We start from the raw sequence: 27,533 nt of genomic DNA, 5'->3' as shown, positions 1-27,533 counted from the left end.
AACTGACTTTGGAGTAATTCATAATACTAAGAAATATTTGTCCTCTGCTGGTTCATTTTAAGAGATTGGATTGGTTTGTGGCCGTGGTGTTCACTGAGAAAGGGTAACTTTGCAATAGGTTGGGCTCATGATGAGCTCAGCTGCACTGGCTTACCTGAGGTGGATGAAGTATAGTGCTGAGGTATCTAATTTTCCGTAAGGTAGGCTAAGAATTTCTTAGATGGAGGGCAGAATTTCACTTTGTTACCATTTCATAGGAAATTCACTCAGCATTGCTTTTTCCAGGAATAATTTAAATCAAATGTCCAGGATTTTCATTGTGCGTGTACAAACTCAGTATGAAATTAAGTAAAAAAACCCCACAATGGTGTACAGCAATACATAGGACTTTGCAATTTATCACTGTTCTGACCTAATGATCTGGACTGTTCAGTGGTGGGAACACCCATAAAACCTGATGGTCTGTTGATCTAATTTATCTGATCCCATCTCTTTCCCACCCTGCCTGGCAAGGAGCAGTTCCATGTCATGTAGTGCACACGTGAGCTGACGCTGCAGCAGCAGTCCTGGGAGAAGCTGCCACTTTGGTTCCAAAGTATGGGTGCAGTAAGTAATATTCTTTGTTGCTCCCTTAAAGAGATGACTGTTTTAAATAATAAAACGACAATGCAAAGACTAGAGGGAAGAGCTGTCACAGCCTAATTGAAAGTTCGTTATGCTGCTTATACCATTATCGTAAAACTCTTTATCATGTGTCTGTAAATGTGCAAATTAAAAACCCAGAGGTAATTTTGTATTTTATCTGCATTAAAAAAGATTGTGAAATTATCATCTCTTTCATAGTTAAATAACTTTAACCTGTATGGTGACCTTTGAATATGCAAATAACATAGCTTTGTTGGATGGAATACATTTTGTTAATTGTAACATGATAAGTGGAGAAAATCTGAAGAAAACAGGAATTCATTTTGAAGTAATCATAGTGGAAGGTTTATGAGATAAGGAAAAAGGAAACATTTTATATTTATGTGCAGGCTCAGAAGAATGATTGTCTACTGGTGTTCAAATCTGTGACTCTGCAGCTGTAATCAAAACCAGCGGGAGAATTTCTAACTTACATCACCAGCAGCAAACTTGGTGAATACATAATGCATGCTCAGAGACTTGAAGAATTTCAATAGGTTCTTAGGTAACAGGGCTTTTTCTTTTTCTTTTCCTTTTTTTTTTTTTTTTTGTTCTCAGTTTGTCAGGCATCTGAAAAAACTCGATGCTGCGACCATGAAACTGAGTAATAATTAAACATTTTTCTGCAGGTCAGAATGATCATTTTCGCATAAAGAGAAGAGAGAATGTAATGAACACAAGGAGAGAATGAGTTGCTCTTAGGCATAGTACAAGTTGAACAAATCTGTCTCGTCTCTTGTGCAGACAGGCGTGCTGCCATGCTACTGTGCTGTCTCCAGGCCTGCTCCCTTCCCTGTGCATGTGTGCCCAGGGACATTTTGAGTGACCATGTCTTGATTTGGTGATCTCTGGAATGAAGTGTGTTTGCATTTCCCTTTATACCTGTGACCTGGACTAGAGATGCCAGTTTACCTCTCCAGAGGTCTCAAGTGGGACATGAGCTGCTATATTGCTGTAGCCATTCTGGAGTGCCCCCACATCCCACATACCATTACACACCCAGAAGCAGCAAAGTTTAAGCAAATTTCACGACTGATCTCAACAGGAACAGTTGCAAACTCTCCATGTTATTTATGGCTGACTTGCAAGCAAAGGTTTGGAAAGAGCTGCTAATAAGTTCTGCAGAATACAAAGCTTTACTCAAGGGATCCTCGCTTAAAGGTATGGTTGGTAGTTAAGGTAGAGGAAGCCTGTTCTCCTCCTCCTGGGCCACTTACTGCTGGAGCCCCATTCACTGGCAGAGTGGCTATTCATGACTAGGCAGAGCCGGCATCAGTGTTACTGTAATAATGGTGCTTTTTTAGGCAGCTTGAGCTCTGTTGGATTATATAGAAAAAAAAAGACAGAATCAAATTCCAACTGTAAATCTGGGTGAATTCTATTAATGTCTTTTTATAAGCATTTATTTATTTTCATAATTTCCATATTAACAAATGTAAATTACAGTCAAGTCTTTCTTTCATCTCTCATTTACTTTTCAGAGTGCATTTATTCTCCATTGAGCTATACCATGACCAATTCAGATTCGTTGCTTTGAGGCTGAACTGTTTGTTTTGCAATTCTGCCACGTAAAATCAGAAGATAACCTCCTTTGCTTTTGCCTCACTGGATCCTGCAAAACTAGCTCTTTCTCACAGTAGATCTTTCTGATTACTGCTTACTCTGTAAGTTTTGACAGGAAGTTAGACAGACTTGGAATTAAGATTCCAAGGGGCTGCAAGCACGCTATGTTTTGACTACTGCATATGGATATTTTTAAAGGCTGAAAACTATGCTGTCAGTCAAAAATACATCATATTAGCAAAATGTGGTTTCTCTGGCTAAAGTGTGAGGGGCTTTATCAAGGGGCATGGACATTTTTAACAAGGAAAATCCCTAAAGACAGGATTAGTCGAGGTGTCTCAAAAGACCTGACAGTAATGTAAATAATTCTTGAGGATATTTTGCTGTAAACATTTTTTTATAACATTCATATGCTCGATGCCATAAAGAGAAACCTCTTAGGTTGTTATGTACCAAGAAGTGCAATAAAGTATATGAAAGTAGAGTAAATGGAATTTTTACATGTGGGTAATTTATGGACCACTGGTTGAAACGGTCTCATATCTGCACCTGCCCTGGTAATGTTTCATGCAGAAACTTCAGCGCTGCCATCATGCAAGTCACAGCAGTTGTATTTTCCAATCATTTTCTCACAAACTCCTCCCTATGGGTTTTCATTCCAGAGTTCAGTACTTCCGTTGTTATCTGGTTTTTGTAGGCATCCAAATCACAACAGTATCATGAAGGACTTGGGGCAAATTCAAATGTGGGCCAGACTTAGTTCTTTTCATTCATGGAGTCTAACTCATTCTTGACATTAGATCATAGTTGAAGTCAATGGGAATTGCTTAGTTTACATGTTTCCTACTAAATCAAATCTCTTAGAAATTATGAAAATACCAAGGCCTTGATGATTGCCAGCATGGAACAGCAAATGATCACCCTTGGAAACTCTCTGGGCTTCCACATGTTGGGGGGGCCCAAGAGGCCTCCTTCCAGCCTCCTCCTGCTGGTTGGGGACAGCTCCTGGGACATCACAGCTCTAACACCCACCTTGGGGCTTTAGGGGAGAATACTACTTTACATGGGTCAGAAACATGCCAGAAACCATTCTGTCTGCCTAACTCCAGAGATGTTCATATTCAACTGCCTGCGAGTGTTTGGGGCATTATTTCATTAATTACTGCACTTCAGCGTAGCCATTCAGGGCCAAAGAACTTTAGTGAAGAGGCGTAATCCAGCTACCCATCCACTGCTCTATGCACTCCTAGGAGTACAAGCAGAGTTGTCTGGGCAAGAGCAAGCTGCAGGGGTATCATGTGTTCTGAACTAGGATCCTGCAGGGATCTGCCTCAGGAACCTTTAATGGAAATTTATTTGCTGTGCTGGAAAAAGCTTTGTTAGATAAGTACCTCTGTGTCTTATCGTGTATTTCAGCTTCCTTGGCAAAAAAGCTGATTGCAAAAGTGATTGTGGTGGTGTTTGGATTACTGGTAATGGAAAAGAAATTCTGTGTACTTTTATTCATTTTTGTGTTGCAAAAATAGAAGACTGCAAAAGTTGGAAACATGAGCAGAATAGTAAAAACATGCTTGCTACTGGATTCTGGGGAGTGTTCATATGCCAAAAGCTCATTTGTAGCCTCACACTGATAAAAGACTTATCCCAACAGGAAAGCCAAAGCGCAGATTTACGAATCTAAAAAATTTGAATTCACTAATGTTTCTACCTGCTGATTTCTAGACATGTTGAGGGAGAAAGTCAGCTGGGCCAGAGCAGGAACCTGTGCTAAGAATGTGTGAAAAATTCAGTTGCCCATAGCATTCACTTGCTCTGAGTTTCTACTAGCAATAGGAAGATACCTGAGGAAATCTGTTTATTGTTGCTGTTCCTAAAATGGAGATGAGCTGCTGAAGACAGAAATGCAAATGACAACTTCCCACACGTCTTCCTGTTTCCTGTGTTACCAAAGAATGCCAGACCTCATTTAATGATACCTACTTGAGTATTTTCATCCATTAAAGTAAAAAAAAAAAAATTAGTGCCATCCTATGGGGAACCAGGGTTATCTCTTCACAGAAGCTCCATTCCATCAGTGGGCTCATTTACCTTTTCACAACAGAAGAGGTAATTGTACCTCTGAAAATGCGATGTTTTAATGTTTGCCATTATTAGGTATAAAAGTGTAGTCATACATTAACAATTCCTGTGACAGAACTGAGAAGCAAACATATTCTTCTTATGCCGAAAGGCTGCATTAAAAATGGGAATGGATTATTACGGAAACTTAATAGAAAAAAATCTTTTCCACCACCATATGGTTGTGATATAACACAAAGTGTTTTCCTGCCAAGATATCACATTACAATGGCAGGCTGCCAGTAGTTTCTCTCTTCCTCACTTAAACAACAAAAATATCCAAAAAGAATTCTTTGGCTGAATCAGGCTGTTGCTTATAAACATATACTATTGGCTGGTACTCAATCTACATCTCAGTTTCTCTAGAGGCAGTCCATTTCACAGTGTTTTATTCAGAAGAGTACTAGAAAATGTTTTATCCAGCTCAGATGCTCTAAGACATTTCTTTCTGGCCTTTGAAAGAAGACATCTTACATGGCTGCAGTCAGCTGTCCTGATTTCTAGCTCCTGCTTGAACTAATTTTGATGTTGGTGTAAATTTCAAGCCATCCTGATCATCTCTCCTTGCTTCTACATTAATGCCTGCACAGCTTGAAGAGGTGTGAGGTCATTATTTCCCAGACAGTTTGGAAAGGTTCATTTGTTCAGTATCACTGGATCTGTGGTTACTTCCAAAGGCTACTTTATGTGGGTAATATATGTGGCATCAAATTGTACTTCCTGTGTGTTATAATGAGGAGGCTGGGAAACTTTTTTCTTTCTTTAATACCTACAGGTAGAAAAATCATAATTTTTTACTCACACATCCTAAGGTAGTCACTAATATCCCCAGCACCACAATGCATGACTAGCTGGGGATACTCCTTCCCTACAAAGCAATTTCCCACAGTGGTACTGATGTGTGTTCAGGAAGCATTAGATCTTTGTAACCACTTGGTATCTGTCCCTCTACCTGAAATATTCACCTCTAGGAAATGCACCTGGTAGCCTTTACCTGAAGTTTTTAATGAGGGCATGGTTGGATGTTCAGCCACACACTTGGATGGTGTCAATTGTCACAGCTTTTTTAGGCCTTTTCACAGACATCTCCAATTTTCTACTTCTGAGCTGTGTCTATCTCTACTAAGTAAAATGCTGCTAGAAGTAGTTACTTTGTGACCTGAAAGCACCACAGGACATCTGACTTCATTACTGTTCTCTCTGTCTTTATCTGCACCTTTGTTTCTGTGTAGTTCCCTGGAGATCATGGGAATGTATCAAACCAAATAACTGTCCTTCAGGGGGCAAAACAATATTTGCAAAATATTGAACAATTTGTCTTTTGGCAAAATAATTTCTTACTGTGTGTGCTTGCTGAGCTTTCAGCCTTGCTGAGCATAAGGGTCCTATTTTTCTTACCATCCTCACTTCCAAACCAGTGAGAAACTGAGTGCAGCCCAGAGAGATGCTCATATTGCACTACAAATAATTGTACTCAGTTTCATCTGTGTTAGTATTAGTCATAGGTAATTTCATTTTGTGTGGACAGACTAATGTGATTAGCCACATTTAGATTTATGTGTATGCTGACTTGAGCTGCATTACATTGCTGGTTTTTAGGTGCAAATGGTATGGTGGTTGATGTAATCTCATGTTCTAAATGAGATAAGTGTCTTATCATGACGCTTTGCTACTTTTACTAATAACTACATTGCTTTTTAGTTCAGCTCACTTAGATGAAGATTGTTCACACATTCTTTCTCACAGAAAACTAATGTTGGAAACGTTTGGAAAGCAATTAATGAGTCATCTTGGATACTGCATGAATCTTTGACAGTCAGCTTGAACAAATCGAGAGTGATACATGGAATGATAGGCAGAGGTCCTCGTGGCTGTCAGCTAACCTGAGGGGTTGCCATTTTTTTTCTGCAAAGAATTTGAGGAAGGTGTATAACCATGATTGGCTGTGAGTTGTAACAGGTCTGATCCCATCATGCTCTGGAAACCACTGAGGCAGTTTCTATTTAGCATTGCTCTGCTGTGCTTCACACTGGATCTCGTAGCCTTCTAACAAGTGAACCAAGAGGTACAGAGACTCACATGTTTGGCTGCCAGGCTCTCCCCCAGGCTCCCTCCCTTTGGTCACCTGGGTCTGCAGATGAAGTTCTGTGCTCTGGAATGGAGCAGATGCAGTTACCATTGTGTACAGCACTTCAACAAGCATTTCTGCTGGCATGCTTGTAACAGATTGGAAGACTGCTTGCTGGTAGAGGGTCAGGAGAAGGAATAACAACACTTTTTTATTTGCACTTGTAGTTTACTGAACACTGGGGGCCCAGGCCTGGACTTGGTCTTCTGTGATAACAGTCACAGTGAGACTGGGGATGTGCTAAATCTTGGTTCAGTATATTGCAATACAAAGGAATTTTGATTAATTGACAGATTAAGCACAATAAATGACAGATCCATTTCTTGAAACCCGAGTGTATGAAGAAATTGTGCAAAAAATCTGTAGTCTCTGAATGAAGAGTGGTCTATTTGCAGAGATGAATAAAGATAATTATAATATCAAAGTCTGTCAGAACCAGAGAAGTTGGTGGCTGAGAGGCACAACACCCTGTCCTTTATATAATTAATGACTGTCAGAAATTATCATTGATTTTCAGCAAAACTCATGTTTATCCAAACATGAGGGGCCACTTGATATGCTGTTGTAGTCATAGGGCAGCATTAATCAGAAACTGTCCACTACTGACTGTTCTGGACCTATGGCCTGACAGACTGGGATGATTTTAGAAGAGCCTGACTACACAGCTGTGTTTGTGCTCTTCATATCCAGCCTCTATTGTCTTACTCTCACTGTGGCTGAAAACATGAATATAGACAAATAGAAAACTAGATGAATCACTTGATATTCAGGCAACCTATGGAGCCCTAAAGAACTCTGTATCTTGTAAAACTGCCGAAGAAAAGTGGGGACCGTAAGTCACTGTAGAAAAACTCTCTGAAGTCTCAGACCTGTCTCTAAAATGGTAATGCAATGCATTTTTTTTCCTTCTGCCCACAAGCCAGCCTGGAAGTGCTAGTTAATCCTTTTTCCAGACATATTTGGATGCAATCAGAGCCCAAAGTGGATGAGGCCAAAGAGGTCTTCACTGTCATTACCATGCGGGATCCCAATCCTCTTTTTTATTAAGGGAATACAGAGACATGGAGAAGACAATGGAAAACTGGCAGAAGTGCCGTTTTCTACTTGGGGAAATGGTCCATTTCTCTTTGGTCAGTCCTCTACTCCATTTCTCATCAGTGTCTCATAGTCTCTTGTTCCAGTTGTAAGCACCTATTTTGAATTGACTTGTTCCACTTAAACCAGAAAATAATCCAGCCACTGCTGTTTGTCCTTCCTGGGACGCTGTCCAAGTGAAAGCAAATCTGAAGAGCTTTCTGCTGTTTTGTTCTGTTATGCACTGGACAGTGATAGCCTTGGATAATCTTCCTGTCATATTGTGGGAGTCAGCAATAGAGAAAAGAGAGCTTCAAGCCACTAATGATCCACTAAATGCAAGCCTCGTTGTTCAACAGATAAGTATAGAAAAAGTTTCCTGATCTGGTTCTTTCCAGTTAGGTTATGTGACTTGTCATCCATCAGGCAGTAAGGCAATACAGCTGAGTATATGCAGCAACGCACAGCGCCTCCTTTCCCCTGCCTGTGCTGCTTGGTTTTCTGCTGAATTGAATCACGGAGCTGCCAACTGCCCCCAGGTGAGCCCCGGGAGCTGCAAGGAGAAAGGGAGGGGCTTAGTGAACTGGCAGCTGGGAGGGTATAAACTTCTTGTTGCAGGTTGGGAATTAGATTAGATTCGGTTCTTATGTGTTTTTGTGTATTCTCGGGCTCGAAGTGAACTGCCTTGATGTGGTAAGAATGTTTTCTGCTCTCCTGTGTTGATAATAAAGTTATGAATTCAGAAGCTGGTTGTTTTGTAAACTTTTCCTATGCCTTTGGCCAAGGCAGACTCAGAAAGATGTTAATCATAACATCTATAGTCCCACAGTAAGGAGAAGGGAAGACCAAGCAGTAGTTCACTGTTTGCTAAGTTGGCTGATTTAGGAGGATTCATTTGTATCTTGAATGCAGTAGAGAGGAAGGTAACCCCTTTTTTGAGTCTGTCCTGAAGAATTATCAGCAAGTTTCCTATTTACAGGACAATTGAAAGCAAGGGTATCATAAGTACAAGTGATGAATCCTGCCTGTCTTTTACTGCATGGAAGGTGTGTGGTGTGAAGAGATTATGTTATTCCATACCTGTGCAAAATTGTGTCAAAGTTTTTACAGGAAGCATTTGATTGTGGTAACACTGGGGTTAACCAGGATCTCTGCCTGCCCCAGAGTAAGGTGTAAATGCATGCCCTGCTTCTAACTGAGTACCCTTCTGCTCTCCCTGCTTTCCTCCCTGTGCCTGTGGCCTCATTTCAATAGTTTTATGTATAAGTAAAGTACTTCCAAACGACATTTAATTTTATCTGAAATGTTACTAAGCTTTTGATGAAGACGTGGTCCCTCACTGTTTGCTTGAAATGTGCGGGCAGAGGGTTTAGCTGCATGCTTTTGTATGTAGCTGAGTGAATCTCCCTGTGGTGCTATCCCTTTTTCCATGTCCATGTGACTATTTGCTTCTCCCAACAAAGCAGTCTCTCCAGTTACAGTAACACTGCATTCCACCAGGACAAGGGTGCCTGTACAGCATCTTCTGTTGCCTTTAACTAGTGTTCCCAACTGCAGGGAAATGCAGTGGGATTCACTCACTTCTGTTTTAAGGTTTTTTGTATTTTGAGACCTATCTTTCAGAAAAGTAGTAACGGGGGGTCCTTATCCATGCAGCTCCTTGGAACCAAGCTGTGTAGGAGCAAGGGGATGAAAGTGATCTCACAGGACAAAGAAGAAAGGTAGAATGAAGAGAATTAACTACTCTTCCTGCCACTATGCCTCAATGAAGGACTTCTTTTTTTCTTCTGTTTTTTAAATCTGTTTTCTTTTTTGAATGCTTGTACAGAGCAAGATCCTACTTTCCATTAAACTGTTATGAGTGACTCATCCTAGGGTAAATCCCTTCATGCTCTAATTTGAGTGTAATGTTTAATATTGTCTTTGCTTCTGCTTAGACCTGTGATCTTGCAAGCTGCTTATGATAGCTGTGTTGCTAACTCCTCACCACACTGGAAAACTGTGGGTTATCTCTTGTGGGGTTGGGTTGTCAATTGTTTTGTTTTTTCTAGAGACTGTGAGGGCAGTATAAATCTGAGGTAAGGACGTAGTGCAAGCAGAAGCAATTGTTTCTGGTGACAAAGTAACCAGAAGAGCTCCTGAAGTCTATAAATAGGACATTACACAATAGAAATTAGATCATGGGAAGGTAGGGAGTGAAAAATACTAAAAGTGGAGAGCTCATGGTGTTTTATAACCACAGGACATGTTTTATGCTCTGTCTTGGCTATACTGTTGGAGATCCTAGAGTGGCTGATCTGCTTCAGACCTTTTCTTTTAAGACCTAACCATTCTGTGGGGAAAATACTGCTTTTTCTAGTTCCTAGTAGGCACCAGTTTTCTCAGTGAAGCACAATGAAGTTGCTTTTCTACACAGGTTTGGTTTTCATGTGATGTGAATAGTTGGTGTTATGGCACATCTGTTGTAGCTACAGTGCCAGGCCCTTTAAATAGCAAAATGGAAATTTGCTGAAGTTCGTTATTGGAAACACTTCCATGGAAAAGCCACTTCTCAAGAGGTAGCTTAGATGTGTAGTCAGTTCCTGTTGTGTTTCCTTACAGGCCATGTGTTTTTCCATTTTCACTGCTTTAAAGGGAACCTTGGCTGCAGAGCTGGCTAAAAGGACAACTTGCTCTAACAAAGTTCTGTCTAGGATGAGCAGTGTGGAGGAAGACACAAAAATATTTGGTGCAAATTAAAATGTCATCAGCTGAAGAATTTTTTTAAAGGAGGTCTCAAATTAAGAGGCTTCATGTACAATATTCCATCTACAGACACAGACCTTTAAAACACAAGCCTTAATGTTTTTCTGGAAGAAAGAATAAAAATCTTCTCTTCTATGTCCTTCTTAATTTCAGAAGGATGTTATTTCCTATATCCAGCTAAATGAACTGAAGGGAAATACTGTAACTTCTGACTAGGATATTGGTAGCTGTGTCACATGGTATTTTCTGAGGAATTGCTCTGTGGCTTTAAGGACCTCAGTAAACTTCCAAGAGGTGAGAATAAAGACTTTTCCAAGTCTAGTTTTATGATGTTGACTGTCTCTAGGCCAGTCTACCTCTTGTGTTTCATGCCCTCTTTCTGCAGTGGAAAAAGTGATGTAGCTGGTCCTTTTTAATAAGGAAATGGGCTTGAAATCATCTGATGGGTGTGCTGTTGAGGTAACACAGTTGGAAGACAACAAAGAGCCCTTTTAAACACTCTTCTTGTCCAATTGTGAATCCTTTCCAGAGGCCTAGAAAACTATATCCGGACACAGTCTTAATTTCAAGTGGCTAAATGTTGGTTATTGTGATACATAAGCTGCAGGCAGACCGTGAAGGTTGAATGTCTTCTCCAGAAGCAGCCCAGCCTCTCAGTATGCTCCTTCACAATGGTGTGTGTAGGGTAAGCTCACTAGGCAGCCCGTCTAATATAACAGCTTTTCCTTTGTGCAGTGCTAGAGACTTGGATTTCTGTCTGCATGTTTATCCATTACCTCAGTGTTTGCTTGGCCTGTGATAGACAACTATCATTTGACTTTACAGCCTTCACAAGGTTTGTCTAAGTTTATCATCTTTTGCTGTAGGGTCTCTCCTTAGTCAATTCTCCTCAGATTTCAAAGGCATTGTCCCACTTCAAAGATCTCTTTTGAACCTACATGATACTGTGGGTTATACTTCCTGCTTCTTTTAATTCTGATCTATCTGTGAGGTTTTGGGGTATGTCTTTGTTACTACAGGGAATCCCAGAGCCTTCTGATATAGGAATTAGTGTTTCTTTATAGTGTAACTTTAGAGTTAGTAATATTATATGAGTGAAAATACAGTTGCATGTGAATCCTGTGGAAAAGAACCCAGTACCTTTAGTCATATAAGCTTTAAGTTCTCAGCACTGTTCATTTGGAAATTGGGCATCTAAGTATCCTTAGACCCCTGCATTCATGTAGGGCTGTTTCTCCCATGTGAAGTTGTCCACATGCTAATTAACCAGGCTTCTCTCCCAACCCTGTTTTGCGACAGGTTTGTGCTACAATCATTGGCCCATCTTCAGCAGTTGTGGTGAGCTTTAATTTGTCTCTGTGTGCAGCCATGGCATCTGTCCCTGTCTGAGCTCTCGCAGGGAACTGCCTGCCTCTGTAGGGTCTAGGGTTCTCCTCAGCCTTTGTCACTTCCCATTTATTCTATTTCCTGAAAAAGGATATCTTGAAGAAGTGTAGGGGGAAAATTAAAACTGCAAAATATAAGGTGATGGAATTGTGATAAAATTTTATGTGAGGCATATGTATTTTCTCCATGTATTTCATAAAGATGATTGGGATCAATTATTTTCAAACCTTTAGAAGAACCCTATGGTCCTCTTACAGTATTCTGTATTTTGAGATTGAATTTTTATGCTTGTTCTCTGTAAGTGTCAGCAGTCCCTACAGGGTTATTTAGTATTGTGCTCTAAAGGAATACATCCGTTGTGATCAGGCTACTGCAGTGTATTGCTATCCTCTGAAAGCAATATTAGTATGAATTGATGGTTGCATAAGGGAGACTACTCTCTAGCCCCGTTAGTTAAACTTGGAGGAAGGTAATCACAAGGAAATGCAGTAGTGAAATCTTAGTTTCATTATACATGATTTCAAATAAAGATCTGCAAAATTGCTGCTTGATTTGTTTGAATGTTTGTGAATTGCTCTAACCTGGTATCTGTTACTGTCACTTAAGAATTCCCAAGCCATCCTTTATAACCACCACTATATTTTAACTCATCTTATTCTTCTCACCTTGTCCTTCTCACTGTTCTCGAGCTTACACACTGTACTGCAACACTGTAAAAGGTGCAAAAATTTACATAACAGAGTGGCAAGTGTATTTTTCCTTCTAGAACATACTCTACTGCAGCACAAGTACCTTGTAGTGTAGAAATTGCCATAGTAACTACTCATTTCTTATTGATTAGATGGATAAAAATTCTCATAATATATAAGCAGAATAACTTGCTGGCATATGGCTCCAGGCTACCCCTGTGGCAAATCTTACTTATGAATTCTCTCCTTTTTCTGCATGTAAGAGTTTTTTAAATGAATTAGTATTCCTTGGATTAGAACACAAAATAACTTTTTCTTTTCTGCCACAATGGAGCTTAAATTTTAAGTTAGACTTGATATGCAGCTCCTAAGACAGGATGTTAACTTGTATTGGTTTGTAACTGGATTAGGACAACTAGATTTCACCTCAATGTGAAATCTGGATGGAGAAGGAACAAGAAGAAAGCCTCCTCCCAGAGTGAGGGAGAACTCTAACAGCTTCAGAGCTGACCTCTAATGAGTAAAATGTTTTAGTTTGGCAGTTGTGATAAATCTTTTTGAAAAGTGCTTTTTGAATGTTCTAATTGGTTGCCTGAGAAAATGACCCCTGTCTTTGTTTCTCTAGTAATACTACAGACACACTACTGCTCTTCAGCAGTGGCACTGTGAATGCCTACTGAAGGCAGGATTAGGCCTGCAGTGAGTTACAGTGTCTGACAGCTGTCTCGGTTCATGTGCTGCGGTTGCTGAGCATACTATTGTCTCTTGCAATCCTGAAAGATGCTCCAACAAGGCTTCTACCAAGTTTGTTGTGAAAGACAAGCTTTTTGTGAATTCTATCAGGGGACTGAAATTGTGAAGCACTTAGGCAGGATGTCAGATAAAATTAAGCCCAACACATTCTTCAAATGTGAAGCATCAGTTTATTCAGAATAATATAAAATGAAAGAACAGCAACACTCAGCCAGTTTTTTTTACACTGTAAATCTAGTCTAACGTTCTTCTGGCGTCTTCAGTGAGGCCTAGGTGTTAGTTGTGATTATACTCATTCTGTATGATTATTTTAGGGTAATATTAGTTAGATGTGTAGGAGACTGAAGATTTTAGAGCAATTTTTAGTTCAGGTCTTCCAAGCTGCTATTACAGATGCTATTCATGCAGACCTGCTTTACTTGGCTTGGAGGTGTTTCCCATCTCCCAAAATTAGAAATGCTAGGTTAGGGCATCACTTTTTATATTGTACCACCCTTCAACTCTATTATCTTCACCTACAGCCTGACAGTCTCATTTCAAACTTTGTGTGACCTGACACTAGTTTGAAAGAGATAATAATCCACAGGGCTGCAGGAAGTGATGCTGCTGTTTCAGTAAGTTAGTCCTTCACAGAGACACTACTCAGGAAGAGATTCTTCTCCCTGTAGTAGGCGACAAACAAATGGAGGAAATGCTTTGGCAGCTGTAGATAGCTTTCATCTTTAACAGGAAGAAATAGGCTTGGCTCTTCTTAATCTTTGGCCTGAATTCTTGTGTGCTTTCGTAAAGACTTTCACAGGCAGCAGTGGGAGGTGCAGTGTTTAGCATGTTTTGTCTGTGTGCTGAGATCTGGAAAGCGGGCCCAGAAAGCAGGCGGAAATGTGGATGAGCAGAGAGCAGTATGTAGAGGGTGAGGTAAGGGTTTAGGTTGACAAATGAAGGGTTTTTTATAGTTACACTGCTTTCACTCCCACTCCTTTTGCCCAATCTGAAGGGAAAAGACACAACCCAAAGGAGACCAAATTAGGAAGTTTGCACAGAGGATTTTAGGGTTACCTTCAAGACAGACTTGGGATCGCTGGAATTCCTGTCTTAGCACCTTGCTGGAGAAATTGGAGTGGAACTGCCTGTTGAGAACCCTTCCTGTGCTGGCTCTGAAGAGCCAGGAAAGGTTTTCAGAACACAGCTCATGTGTGGTTAGCTCAGTCATTAGTATCTGTTCCATCAGGAGTCTGTACTGCTGTATTTCCCTGCTGGTGAAATGACCAGTCTTGGGCAAACATCTCTGCTTCTTTTGCCACTGTCACCTGTTTTTGTTGCCTCACAATTACAGATTAGGAATGATGCTTTCTTTCCTCTCATAAGGAAGGATAGACTTCCTTCCTCATATAAGAGTGTGAAAAAAGTGGAAAATTGAATCCTAAGACTCTCCAAGGCCAGGGACTCTCCAACCTGCTGATTTCAAAGCTTCCCTATTTTCTATTGATACAGCATCAGAGAAACAGCCTTGTGCAGTTTTAAACACCTTGTGCTGGTGTTATGTTCTAATGCTCACCTAAAAAACTTTATTTTTGAGGGGAAAATAATGATTTGGTACATTTCATTCAACTGAGGAAATCTGCATGGAAAGAATATTTCCCAGGGAACCTAATTTTTAATTTTTTAATTAGTATGTTGTTCAGAGTATGGTATGTTTAGTATTTAAGTGTCAAGATACTTGTAATGCTTAGGGTTTTTTTGTAAGTGTTTTAGAGGCATCTGCAGAATGTTCTTATTGGCAGTCTCACAGATTGCTACAGAAATAAAAGGTGTATATTGGGCACTGCCAGGTGTGTGTGAGGGTATCTAAATGCACATATATATTTGTGTGTGTATTTAAAATGCCTCCCGTGTGCAAGTATTAAACACATCCTCTTGGGGATTGCACTGTGACTTGCATACTTGGAGGCAAAGGCTCTGAATAAAGAAGAACCTATCCAGAATAGAGTGAAATTAGCTGCAGTTGCTGTGGGTTTTCAAAGCAATGGCAGCAGTCAGAATCTGGCCTAAGTAATTAACTTACGGAGCATGGAAAGGAAAAGCAGCATGTGGAAGATATAATTAATAGGAACATATAACAGTCAGCTCTCACATAATAAATTGGCAGCTATGCCTGAGGTAACTGCCTTTTATTTGCAAAATGCTGTTGGAATTTTTAAAAAGTAATTGCACATTTTCTTCCATTTCCACATGGTCACAGAGAACTTAGTACAGTACAAATACCAACAGGAATGCAATAAAATCATCGCTGTTGTTTGTTTTTCTTGCTCAGGGCTATGATCTTATTTGAACCAATGTCCAAAGAAAAGGAGGAAGACATTCTAGCTCAGGAAAAGACAAGTGGCAAAACATTTTAGTGAGGTTTAATATGGAATAATCTAAAAGGACAAGGCAAAACCAACCAGAATAAATAACAGTAAATGGCCAGATATCTATTTGCAGAACAGATTTAGTATTGTGTTCTCCTGACTCAAGTAAATAATGGTTAAGATAAATGTTCTGAAATTCTTCCATTTTGGAGGCTTGAATTTTCCGCATCTGAAGGTTTACTGCAGCTTTTCCTGTAGAGCAAGTGTGACTTCTTTGGGTACACCACAGGTGCTGGCAGATCATTCTACCTCTTGCCTAGTGCAGAGCTTTGGAAGGCTTTGGGATGGCATGAAGACTCCCCACAGGCAGCTGCTGCTTCAGCTGCCTCCAGCAGCCTGCTGCAAAATGCAGAGCTGCTGTCCTGCTCCAAACATTTGCAACAGGAAACTGAGGAGGGCTTGCAACTGAGGTTTGCTGCTCTGCCCAAAACATATAAGTTACTAGACTTCTTAATTGCCATTTCCAGGCTTCTCGGTGTAATAGAGGGAACTGCATGCCACTCCTGCTACCTTGTATATGTGATTCCTCTCTGTACCCAACTGGGAATTTATACTACTGCTTTGTCAGTTTGGGCTCTCTTTTGGTTTTAAGCAATCTGACTGCCATCACTGCAATAGCAGGGAGGAAAAGGGAAGTCCAAATCTATTCTATTGTAAGTGTGAAGAGGATCTAGCCTATTTTGTCTGTGAGTGAAAGAGGATGGGATCTTGTTGTAACCACCTAACACTGGACAGTTCTAACACCATAAATGTGATTAGAAGCTTTACTCTGTTTAAAATTGAACAGCCGGAAGACCAGGAAATAGAGTTTGCTGGGAAATATTTCTGCTGTAACCAGTCTCTGTGCTGATGACCCCAGGGGATCTTGCATTTGCTGCAGGCTGAGTCTAGTAGGCAGTTTGTTGCTGAACGAAGACTTTAAATAGATAGCGAGTTTAAAAAAAGTACATCCTGCAATTCTTGTGCTGATGAATTTAGAATGATGTTCCAGCAAGCTCAGTACACTCCAAATTAATTAGCAGTGATCCTTTTAACAGGATAATTACTATATCAGCAAGTGGTAAACTCAAAATGAATACAAGTAGTCCCGGCTTGCAACCACAAGGAAGAGCTGTGTTGTGGTTCTACCAACTGATTCTAAATTCATCCCAGTGTGAAAGGTTTTAGACAGCACAGCTCATCATCAGAGCTGTCACTTTTTTACCTCTAGACTTGAATTAAAATCCTAAATGAAGTTGCATTCCACTCTCCATATGTCTAACTCACACCACCATGGAAGTAGTGATTGGCTTTTTAAAATTGCTACTGGAAAAAGGCTGAAAATAAGGAGAGAAGGAAGTGTTGCACATTATTACTGCTGTATAAATGGTAGGAAGGGCTGTGAAATATATGATACTTCCTTATGGCTGTGCATTTTCTTCTTTCATAATGGAAGGGTCTTATCCTGCATAGTACAGTAAGAACTCACAAGTATAAACATGCTCGTATCTTTGGTGTTTGGACTTTTTTAAAACAGGTTCATCTTTCAAAGAATAGATGTGTGGTTGCTTATCAGGCTGTGGATAAATAAGTATATGACTGCTGCAGTGATGGTAGAAACACTTTTATTCATTCCTGAAACCAGATCCTGGTTTTAGAGAGCTGAGGCTTTAGAAAATAAGGTTTAATTGGGTATTTTTAATATGGGCAATTACCTTAATTAGGTCGCTCTACATGCTTTTCTGGTCTCTTTCAGAATGGAAGCAGAAATCTATAAAAGCACCTGCCATTTTCTGTGGGAATATAAGTTTTAGGCAGACTTTCAAAAATCACTTATCTTACTTTCAGCTTCTCTAAGCTAAGTCCAGCAAAGTCAATGGTCTTACACAGATCTCAGGTGTGCTCTTGGGAGAAATTGGGGCCCAGGTTGTTCACTCCAAACGTGAAAGTAGTAAATTATAAATTTTAGCCATTTCTTAAAAATGGATCATGACACTCACCAGACCAGACAATCTCTCAGGTTATTGCATGAGAGCATGTGGTGCTTTATGAAACGTGGAGTGCCTGCCTGAATCCTTTGGCTTAGATTGCCTTGAGCAGCACTGCCATCTTCTTTCTAGAGAGACTATATGTCTGGGTCAGGCCACTTTTAAAAATCATACAAAATGGAGACATTTAAAAAATGGTCTCAACTGTAAGAACAGTAAAATCAAGAGGGAAAAGAAGTATTTACAAATATTTTGGTGAGGTTTTGTCCATGTGTGTTCTGTGTGTGTGTTCTAACAGATAGAAATAGAAAGGCAAGCAACTCTGTAGAAAATGCCTGTAGCAAATGCAGTTGTCTTCTAATGATCCAGGGGACTGCTTTTTTTGTTTTGTTAAGGTTTAGGTTATTCAGACCATGCAGGTCGTAAGAGTCTTTTGTATGCAGTTTCGTGGTGTTGCATAGTTCTTAACTGAATCCAGCCAAAGATGAGGTAACATCTGAAGAAGGTTTTCTTAAATTCCCGGAATGAACAACGTTCCCATGTCGCAGTAACAGCAGTAACAAGCCCACACAGTTGTTGATGCTGAAGTTGCTCCTGTGCACAGTGAACATACTGTTCATCACACTCTAGCTATAGCCCAACCATTCTAGTAGAGCTCAATGGTTTTGAGCTTCCCATCAAGGACAGGCTTGTCCTTCTACTTGAATACATGCAAGTACATAGGTCAGCACAGTGCCACCAATGGTAATAACCAATCTTGTTAGTGCTCCCAACCTTTCTTGATACTACAAACTATGGCTACAAAATCCTTGTGAGTACTATAATACGGAACTAGTCAAAACCCACCATATAAATGGATTAAAAAAAAGTCCCATTTCTATGAATTTTCTTGAGAAAGTTCCCCTACAATTTAGAAGAAATTAACGTTCTCTTGATGGAAAAGATCACTTAGGCACTCAAGGTGTATTTGATCATAGAAACAGGCAAAGCCCTTCTGAAGAAACTGCGGGAAATGCAACCTCTTCCAAGTCAATAACGGCTCAGTGATCTTCTGATGGAGCTTGGGATTCCTCTTTTGGAGGGAAAGCAACAAACTCTTTCATTTCGTTCTCTTGGTGACCAGTAGCATGAGCACGAGCTTCATAAGGCTCACATGGGCAGCAACAGACTTCTCCTTTCCTGCTCCTCTGCAGAACGGTAGCACGGAAGTCTAACGTTATCACTGCCAGCCGATACAACTGTAGAGTAACAACTAAGATATTCTTAGCTGTAAAAAATACCAGCATCTGATTGAATATTCTGAAGTGGCCCATCAGAATTGAACGCACAATGAAGAAGGGGCCGTCCTGTATGAAAAGGCTGACCCCAATGTTCCAGAGTTCCGCGCTGTACCTGCAGAGCAGCAGGCTGGGAATCCGCCTGGCCGGTGCGCTTGGTTTGCAGCCAATATGCTGTACTGGAAGTAGAACAGTTATGTTAAAACAACTTCGTGAAGGGGAGCCAGGGTTGGCCTAAAGGGCACTCACAATACAGGGTACCCTGGATTATAAATGCATTCAACTGTAAACTATGCAACATATAGCACATCCAGTTTCTGGGATGTTTTTCAGCAAAACACACTAAACTCATCTGAGGCACTTATGTGGTCTGGCAAACAGGACTAAAAACCACTTCCTCTTTTGTATCTCTCAAACATACTAGTATTTATACACTTCTACAACAAGAAGCAGAAAATCACCTAATGATTCTTCACAACTTCCCCAGATTTTTGCTTTTTTTTTTTTTGTGGTTAATCAACATGCCAGAGCAGTATATATCCTTAAGAAAAAAACCAACTGTGCTGAATAGGAACAGCCAGTGCTGTAGCATTTCATTTTGTTCCAGGCTAAGACCTTGCTTTTAAAAGATTCACCAGATAGCCATTGCTTTTTTTCATGTGTCATAGTAAGAATAAGGCCTGTCAGTGCCAGGCAGTATTGAGCATTATGAGGTTTCTGTCTGCCATGTAAGGCTCAAGGCACAGTAAACTTGTTCTTAGCCTTGTGGGCATCAATTTCACACAACTGCTGGAACTTGCATGCATGCGTTCCCCTTGCCTGTAAAGGTGGTGGTGGGCTCAAATGCTCTCTATGGTGTAGTGCCTGGAGAGGGACCATCAGAAGGGTTTGTGGGGGTAACTATGGCTGTCTCTTATGAAAATACACGAAGCTTAATTAACCTGTCTCTTGGACAGGGAGATTTCATTGGTTTAAAAAGCATCGCTACTTGTGATGCAGTAACAACCACCAAACATTCCAACTTGCCAAAAGAATTCTATTGTTTGAGTCAATGCTGGGGTTGAGGAAGAAACAGATGAGACTCAAATGGAAAATGAGTTGTAAAATGTAGAAATTTGCTGAATCCATTAGGCAAAGCTTCAGCAGCAGCTAATTTTTTAATACGCTTCTGTTCCTTTGCTGTTTAATAGTCCTAACTGCACTGCTGTAATCTAATCATAAGTGCCTAAAAATTTCTTTTACGTCATGTTTGGTGTGTGAGTAAACATTCTGATGCTTGAACAAAAAGTACTATCTGTGCAACTGTATAGAACTGCCTAAAATAAACTGTACCCCCAATAATTTCAGGAAAATGTGTGTTCAGTAATTTAATTTTTGACTGGAAAATGTAATTAAATAAGTGGAAAAGCAACAGCTAGAGAAAAAAAATGAACAGATTAAGTTCTATTTGAATTTATTTGGGTGGTGGTGATGTGTATAGGATGTTTTTTATTTGGTTGGTTGAGTTTTTTAAACCTGAGTGCTGTGCATCTTTAATAGAATATATTTTACCAGTAGCAGGAATTTTAGCTATGATAAATCTGAAATGTGATTGCATCAGATTTTTTAGGAGGTGAGCTGCTGAGCTGAAATGCTGAAGTATTTTTATAACTTCCCTGTTGGAAACAAAGCCTAGCATTGTCCATTAAGAAAGGACTAATGAACAAAGTAATATTCCAGGAATTTTTAATTTATTATTTTAGTTAGTGTGTCAGCCTAGAAATCTATTCTGTATGAGATGCTAGTGAGGATAATGCATTTTTGGACTTCTGTAGTTGTTGCAAACTTGTAGTGATTGGAGACCAAAATGGTTGGAACAGATGACGATCCAGACAGCTTTCATTGTTTTTCTTGCACATGGAGAAGCCCTTTCTGCCCAGGGACAAACACAGCCCTGAGCTGGGTGAATGGCTGGGCCTTTTAGATTTAGAGTCCCAACATCATATGGTCCTTTAGGTTTCCTGTGAATAGGTAATTTCTCCTGTGCTTCTGGCTGTGCTGTTCTGTTGTTCACAATTGCCTGTCTCTCTGTGGGGTCTAGTAACCCACCCAAATTTGAGCCATAATAGACCAGATCTAACTTGAGAACTCAAATAGTGAAGCTTAATGCAGTAACAGGCAACTGGAGTAAAACAATAGTGCAATCGTTTTTTCCTTTTCCTGAAAGTAGAGCTCTATCAGAGAGATCAGAGGTTAGCCAGAAACAAGTGTTTCCTCAAAAGAAACCACAATGGGCTTTCTTCAAAAGCTGTTGTCATATAGATTCCTCTCCACCAGAAGTCCTTGGTACAGCCTGTAGTGTGTGCACAGCCACAAGATGTACCAGCAAAAACTTAAAAGCATTTTTTTCTTTTCTTGTCTACATGCAAGTACTAACCTGCAAGATCGAGTGGAAACTGTAACATACTCCAGGTCCATACAGCAAGAATTGAATTTATGAGAGCGTAATTCTTCCTATGGGAAGGGAAAACGTGATAACAATGAAGATGCAATTTCCTCATGTGATCACAAAAATGCTTCCTGTAGTGTTTGGAATGTCATTTGAAGGGTGGGTGAGTGAAGCAGTGATTGATTGATGTGTGCTTTTATGATGCAATGCTAAGGAAAACAGAAGCACCTTTTTGTATGGAATATTTGCTGTTAAGGCTTACATGTTCCAGCTGTGTAATTACACTAAATATCTGAAGCTAATGTTATAATAATAAGTATGTGAGAATAGACTCTATGGCTCAGAGGGGATATCTTTACCCTTGTAGGGATTACACGTTCCTTGCAAGCCTGAAGCTTCTCTACCAAGTGGGAAGGATACTTTTCCTCTAAAAGGCTCTAAAAGCATTGCTATGATATTTACAAAAAATAAAATAGTATTTGTTTGAGAGGATGAACCTCTTCTGTGCCTCTTTCTTTATGACGGATGTTCACAGCTTATCTCTCAGCAGCGTGAGGGGGAGGTGAGCTTACTTCCTCTGGGAGAGATCACAATGTTGAAAATTCACACCAGACTGTGCTGTTCCCCTTCTTCTTATCTTTGAACACTTTGTCATTCTATCATGAAGTACATATGAGATAACCAAAGGAGCAACTTGGATAATGAATCACTTAGGCCAGCTCTAGTTGCTTCCTTGCCCATCTAAAGCGATTCATTAACCTGAAGGAGGCTTACTGTGTATCCAGTGTTTCAGCTCCTGTAGCCATAAGAACTGATGCTGCCTGGCAGTTAGGCTGCTTGTTTGGCTCTCTTTTATTGTGATGAGGTGACATGCTTCTCTGCCGGCAACACTTGAGTAATCCCTAACAAAGCTCACAGGACTTAGGCCTTTCAACAGAGGGAAAGGCAAGAGCAGGCACACAGAGCCCTTGAACGTAGCCTTCTGTTTCCTACGGGAAACGCAGTTCCACCACTCTGAACACTGCACATCACACAAATATCTTGCACTGTGCAAGTTATTTACGTCAGCAAAATATCCTTACCGAACATCCTCAATGTCCAAGGTTTCACTAGCAAATTCAAGTATATCTGCTGCTGTTCCCACAAACATGAGAAGCAGCTGAGACAATTGATCCCGGGTGATTTCAACTCCAATGGGGAGAAGCCATCTCCCAACTACTAGTAGCAGTAGAAAAGTCTGGTGGAGGGCCAGTGTCCATACAGTCTCACAGATTGTGGAGAGCTGGTTGACAAAGACTTTAGCCTGTTTAAAAGACAACAATAATATACTGTAACTTCAGGAGACTGATGTTATAGGTACCTTCAGAGACTGTATTTGTCCTTGAGCCTGCTTTTGTTCTCTTTCACATTGTATGAGAGCAAATAATTTCCATCTGGCAGGCCTGGTTTGAAAAAGGCACTTTAATACAAACTTTGGATAATGAATATCAAATCTTTCAAATCAAATCTCTGTGTACTACTCCTCCTGTTCTCACTTTTCAGCTGAGCATTATCCTTTGCAGAATCTTTACCCAGACACCTTCTAAATTCAGTTGCTGAGATTTGCAAGAGAATGATAGGAGCATCTCTTCTTTACACAGAGACTTGTCTTGGCAACAATAGTGAGTATGCAGCATGCTGTATTTTCACAATGTGGTTTTCCAAAGTACAAATATATATAATATATTTCTTGAGGTTTTTTTTTGTTTTACTCACTCTGCAAGGTGCTTATCTCTAATTGTCATAAGATCTCTACTAGAAACAGGAAAAGGTGTCCCACCGTCTGAATGATGTGGTGATCTGTTCCCTCACTTCCATAATTGCTGTCTCTGGATTGATTGAAGTCTTGGTTGCTGACATTCACCTGAACTGCCCCAGGCTCATTGCCACAGTACTGTTGTGAATAAAAACATGACACGTGTGTAAACATCCCACACAGGGAGCAGATGTGCTCTATGGCTGAGAGTGTCCTGTTTTGCTGAACTGCAGAGGGTTCATTTGTTAAAGGTATCTGATGTTTACAAAGGTCCTCCCTCACTCTTAATGGAATTCCCTTCTTCTTCAGAAAGGAAGAATTCCTCTCACGAGGACAAGAGTGATGTGTTGGTAGGTTCCTGAGGAAGTACAGGGTTGTACTGCAGAAGAGGATGCAAATGCAAAGGCCGATGGAGTGGGTGACATCTCTGTGCTGCTAACTCTGTACCCTTTGAATGTGATCTGCTTGCAGCTCTCCTAAACTGGCTACTGGGTTCCCTACATGGTCTCTCTTTAGTTAAAACAGTCACATAAGGTAAAAACTGGTCATGGTCAGGCTCTATATTCAAATTTATTCTCAAAATATCTGCTTCTCTTTACTATCCAGGAAAAGCTCTCTGAAAATGTCACTGTTTCATTTTTCTGTATGATTTCTCTCAAGGCTGAAAATAAGCTGGGGTATGATATTTGGGTTGTATTCTCCACAACTCCTGCCCCTGCTGTGCCTTATTTTGTAAGGAAATTCATAAGGTGAGAGGTGAAATAAAGGAGTATTTAAGAGAAATAGAGCTGTATTGTTGCCTATCCCTTTGAAATGGAAAAAAGGGTGCTTTTACTTTCTCCAAGAACACAGTGATCTGGGAAATTGAGTGTTGGCTAAAACATACTGTTACTCCAACTGCAGTAAACCAGTGGTAGGGCTATGTTCTGTCTGCAGCACTGTCCTGCCCTTCTACCTTCACACCCAAGGCTGGCCCAGGAGCAACTGTGAGGGGCATGGCTCCAAAATCTGTCTTCATAACAACCCCTTAACATCTCTCTTCATTGTAATAAAAAGAGGCTAATTAGAAAATCAAACCATGCTGTTACTAAAGACTTTTATCCTGTCCTATTTTTGCCAGAGAACTGCAGATGATTTGCATTTCTCCATTGGGCCCCCCACCATTTTATTGCACAGGGACTGATTTTCTGCAACAATTGGAATGTGTTTGAGAGCATACTGAGTAGCTGTGTTCAGCATAAAGCCTGCCAATATAAGAGAAACATTTTCCAGCAAATTTCAGATTCTACTTTGATACTTTGCTTGGTCTCTGATAATGTTGTTCAGTATCTGGGTAAATGCTGCCTCTTGACTGACCTTGTGGTAGATAATTTTCCTGTACTTGAAAAATCTGGAAAAAATGTGCTTGTTGCTTTTAGAGTTGGCAGTAAAGAGTCTTAAGCTGAAGGCTTGTCTTATTTGAACAGTGGGTGTGAGAGTCTTGAAAGATTGACACAGATGTGGGGAAGATATTTCCATTTGGAAGAGGGAAGTCTAAAGTTCTGGGCATGGAAACAGTGAGATGGAGGGGCTGGTACTCTCTGCCTGACTACAGTCCTGTAGGGCTAATCTCCCTGGGTTTGCCCTTCAACTAAAGGAGAGAGAAGAAATGGCTTGTTCAGAGGATGTTTTGGAAATGAAATTTAATTGGTGCTCTGGAGAGGCATCTATATCTGTTGCCTACAGAAAACCCCTAAAGTCTATGGTGACTCACCCACAAGGTCAAAGTCAGGCTTTCTGAGTTATTTCCACAGGCCGTGTGACACAGTCATCTGAGGAGACCACAACCTAAAAATATTGCATAACTGTCCTAACCACCCCAGAATACTAAGAAGTGAACATCAACAAGTAGTCTGGGTAGGGCAAAGGGATGACTAACCTGTGCAGGAGAAGGAAGGCTGACTCTGACAGCCTTTGGTTTGTCATTAAGTCTGCATTTAAGCTCCCCCCTCTGGCCCCTTGCCTGGTCTGGCATGGTAAGAGGAAAGCAGCCATGAACCTGTACAGAACTTCACATCCAAGTCTGAGGAGCTGCAGGACTCAGCAGCTCAACTGCTAGAGGTAGGCAGAGGAAACCATGCCATGGCTTGCAGGGGAGCTCTTTTTCTCTTGTTCTAGTGGCACAAAGGTGCAGGAAATACCTCTAAGAAAATTAATTCACATTATTGGTGTCTTTGGTTGGTGTCTTTCCTTTTATGCCATTTTTGTAAGTACTTCCAGCTGAGAAGTGGCTTACCATTTCAGAGCAAGGCTCCGTGATCTTGGACTGAATGGCATGCTCAGGGCCAAGCTCTTCCCAATTGCTTCCAGGCAGGAAATGGAAATCCGCATTTGCAAAGCCAGTCCTTTAAGTAGGCTCCTGTTTTTTTCATTTAAGTATGTTCATATCTTGTTTGGGTTTGTTCCTCTCTGAATATTTATTAAGTGGTGATTGTGAAGTGATTCACTTGAAAATTTGGAGAAGAGCCTTTATTTACGTCATGTATATGCATGTAAATAGGACTGTTGGTGCCAGGCATATTTACCTAGCGAGTTATGGATGAGCAGTGACTAAATGGGAATGTGACAAGGAGAAAGTGAATATTGTTTTACTGTTTCACAGGCATTTGATAAACATGGTTTGCCTTTTTACTACTAGATCCCAGTTAGTCCTAGGTATTGACTGTGTACCTAGCTAAATAAAAATGGTTTTGTTTTCAGTTTTTTTTCTGTGCAAAGATAAAATAGGAAGAAACTGTACACATTTTATATCGATTCTGGCTTGGCTTACTTCTTTTTGTTTCTTCTGAGATGAAGCTTACATACCCCTGATTCATAAACCATCTAATCAAAATGGAAATGCTGTTGCATGACATGCTGATGTCCCGGTGTGTGGCCTGCAGAGAAGCTCACTGCCAGTGCATGGGGGACACCTGAAACACCAAACTAATTCAGGCAGTTTCTGTTTGCACCTTATTCACAATCTATTATTATCAAATAAAATAGGTTAACTTTTCATAACAGGGCCAGCATTGGGGTGTAAAATTGACACTTGAATATTCGAGTGGAGTACCCTCAACCTATTAATGTGCATAGAAGCTGAGGACATTTTGGAAGAGTCTAGCCCTTCCCTGGAGCAGGCCCTCTGCCAAGCAACAGGTACCTGGCTTGCTGTCTGTGCTTTGCTGCAAACAGTGAGGCTGTCACTATGGAAACACGTGTGATGTCAGAAATTCAAAGCACTCCTGACTGCTTCATTTTGCTCACACAGGAAAGCTGGAATGTAAAACACGAAGAAAAGGTTGCCTAAGCTGTTTTCCAGATTGAAGAATATAATGGGTATGGCAAGGAAGGAATGGTGAAAGATGAAAGATCACTTTGAGGCGTTCATTATGCTATAATTTTAGCTGGTAAGAGAATTCTACCTCAGAATGAGGGTGAGGGAATGGACAGTAATATTTACTATATCCTCAAAATGTTCAGGTTAAGGTGGTTAAAAATAATTACAAGGTTTACCAAGTATCTGTCTCATTCCTGACTGGAAGCCTGTATCAACTACAGCCCTGGTAGTCAGGTAAGCCCTGCAAAAGGTGGTCAGTTACTGCTTTCTGTAGCAGTGGCACACCAGGCATTTGAAAAGGTAACAGAGCCCTGAGATCCTGTACATTATTATGAAAGAATGTTTGGGTTTTTTTATGGATTAAATGGTTTCAGTTTTCTCGACAGCAGACAGCAATGCTTTCTCTCTGTACAGTTCAATTGAGTTTATCATCTCTCCATAACATATATTTCATCCCCAAATACATTACCACAGAGCAGTAGTTTCTATGTAGCCAGTATTTCACCCTTGATAAATGAATGGTGTTACTTATGTCCAGTTCTGCAGTACACAGGCAGAATTGCCTCTGTCTTCAGGAAGAGAGACTGCCTATTAGCACCTGCTTTAAGTGACAGCACTGACACGAACAGCTGATGCTTCCTGGTAAAGATTGAACACGAGATCAAAGTTCTACCACCTTAAAGACCACACACTGTTTTCATAGTGTAAAAGTAAAAGTGTGGATATAGCAACTGCATAATCACCCATTCTGTTAGCATTTAAATAATGAAAATCCCAGGATTACTTCAGTATTGAGAACTGTACTAGTCTGGGTGCTGTGTTTGAGATTATTTGTTAGGAAGCTGCTCCCCTTCTGGAGGTATTGTTTTTGAATCTGTTAGATTGTGTGTTTCCAGAACTCTCTATCCTATCTCTCCAGGTATAAAATAAGCTGTTAACTTGATATACTCCCTCTTTAATTCACAGTAGCAGTATATCAATAAGAACAAAGTATGCCATGTTCTAACATCATTTTGGGAAATAAACTGCTGCCTTTGACTACAGAATTAGCTTGTTTCTTGGACCAGATCTAACTATGACAAATGTTCTCAATATCCACATTACCTGTCTGTAACTGTTTAAGGAGATTTGGGAAAACAAGAAGACAATAAATTCCTGCT

The 27,533-nt window shown here is 40.4% G+C and overlaps 2 protein-coding genes across 14 annotated transcripts in view; one reads left to right on the top strand and one right to left on the bottom strand.

Annotated features, from left to right (window-relative positions):
• Positions 1-27,533, top strand: part of CUNH10orf107 (chromosome unknown C10orf107 homolog) — a 260,433-nt gene that overhangs the window by 90,450 nt on the left and 142,450 nt on the right. The window lies entirely within an intron of this gene.
• Positions 15,268-27,533, bottom strand: part of TMEM26 (transmembrane protein 26) — a 17,334-nt gene continuing 5,068 nt past the window's right edge. Inside the window, exons 3-6 of one of the 2 annotated variants that reach the window (XM_008642764.2) lie at positions 23,040-23,153; positions 22,303-22,523; positions 21,209-21,285; positions 15,268-18,971 (exon numbers count right to left, since the gene is read on the bottom strand). In XM_008642764.2, coding sequence (XP_008640986.1) covers positions 18,556-18,971; positions 21,209-21,285; positions 22,303-22,523; positions 23,040-23,153 — 828 coding nt within the window. In that variant the 3' untranslated portion in view covers positions 15,268-18,555. The remainder of the gene's footprint in view (positions 18,972-21,208; positions 21,286-22,302; positions 22,524-23,039; positions 23,154-27,533) is intronic. The other variant, XM_017746370.1, reaches the window with a different exon arrangement.

Source organism: Corvus brachyrhynchos, unplaced genomic scaffold, assembly GCF_000691975.1.
Source record: "Corvus brachyrhynchos isolate BGI_N302 unplaced genomic scaffold, ASM69197v1 scaffold279, whole genome shotgun sequence".
Classification (NCBI taxonomy): domain Eukaryota; kingdom Metazoa; phylum Chordata; class Aves; order Passeriformes; family Corvidae; genus Corvus; species Corvus brachyrhynchos.
The sequence above is the reverse complement of the archived record's forward strand: the minus strand, read 5'-3'. Positions and strand labels throughout refer to the sequence as shown.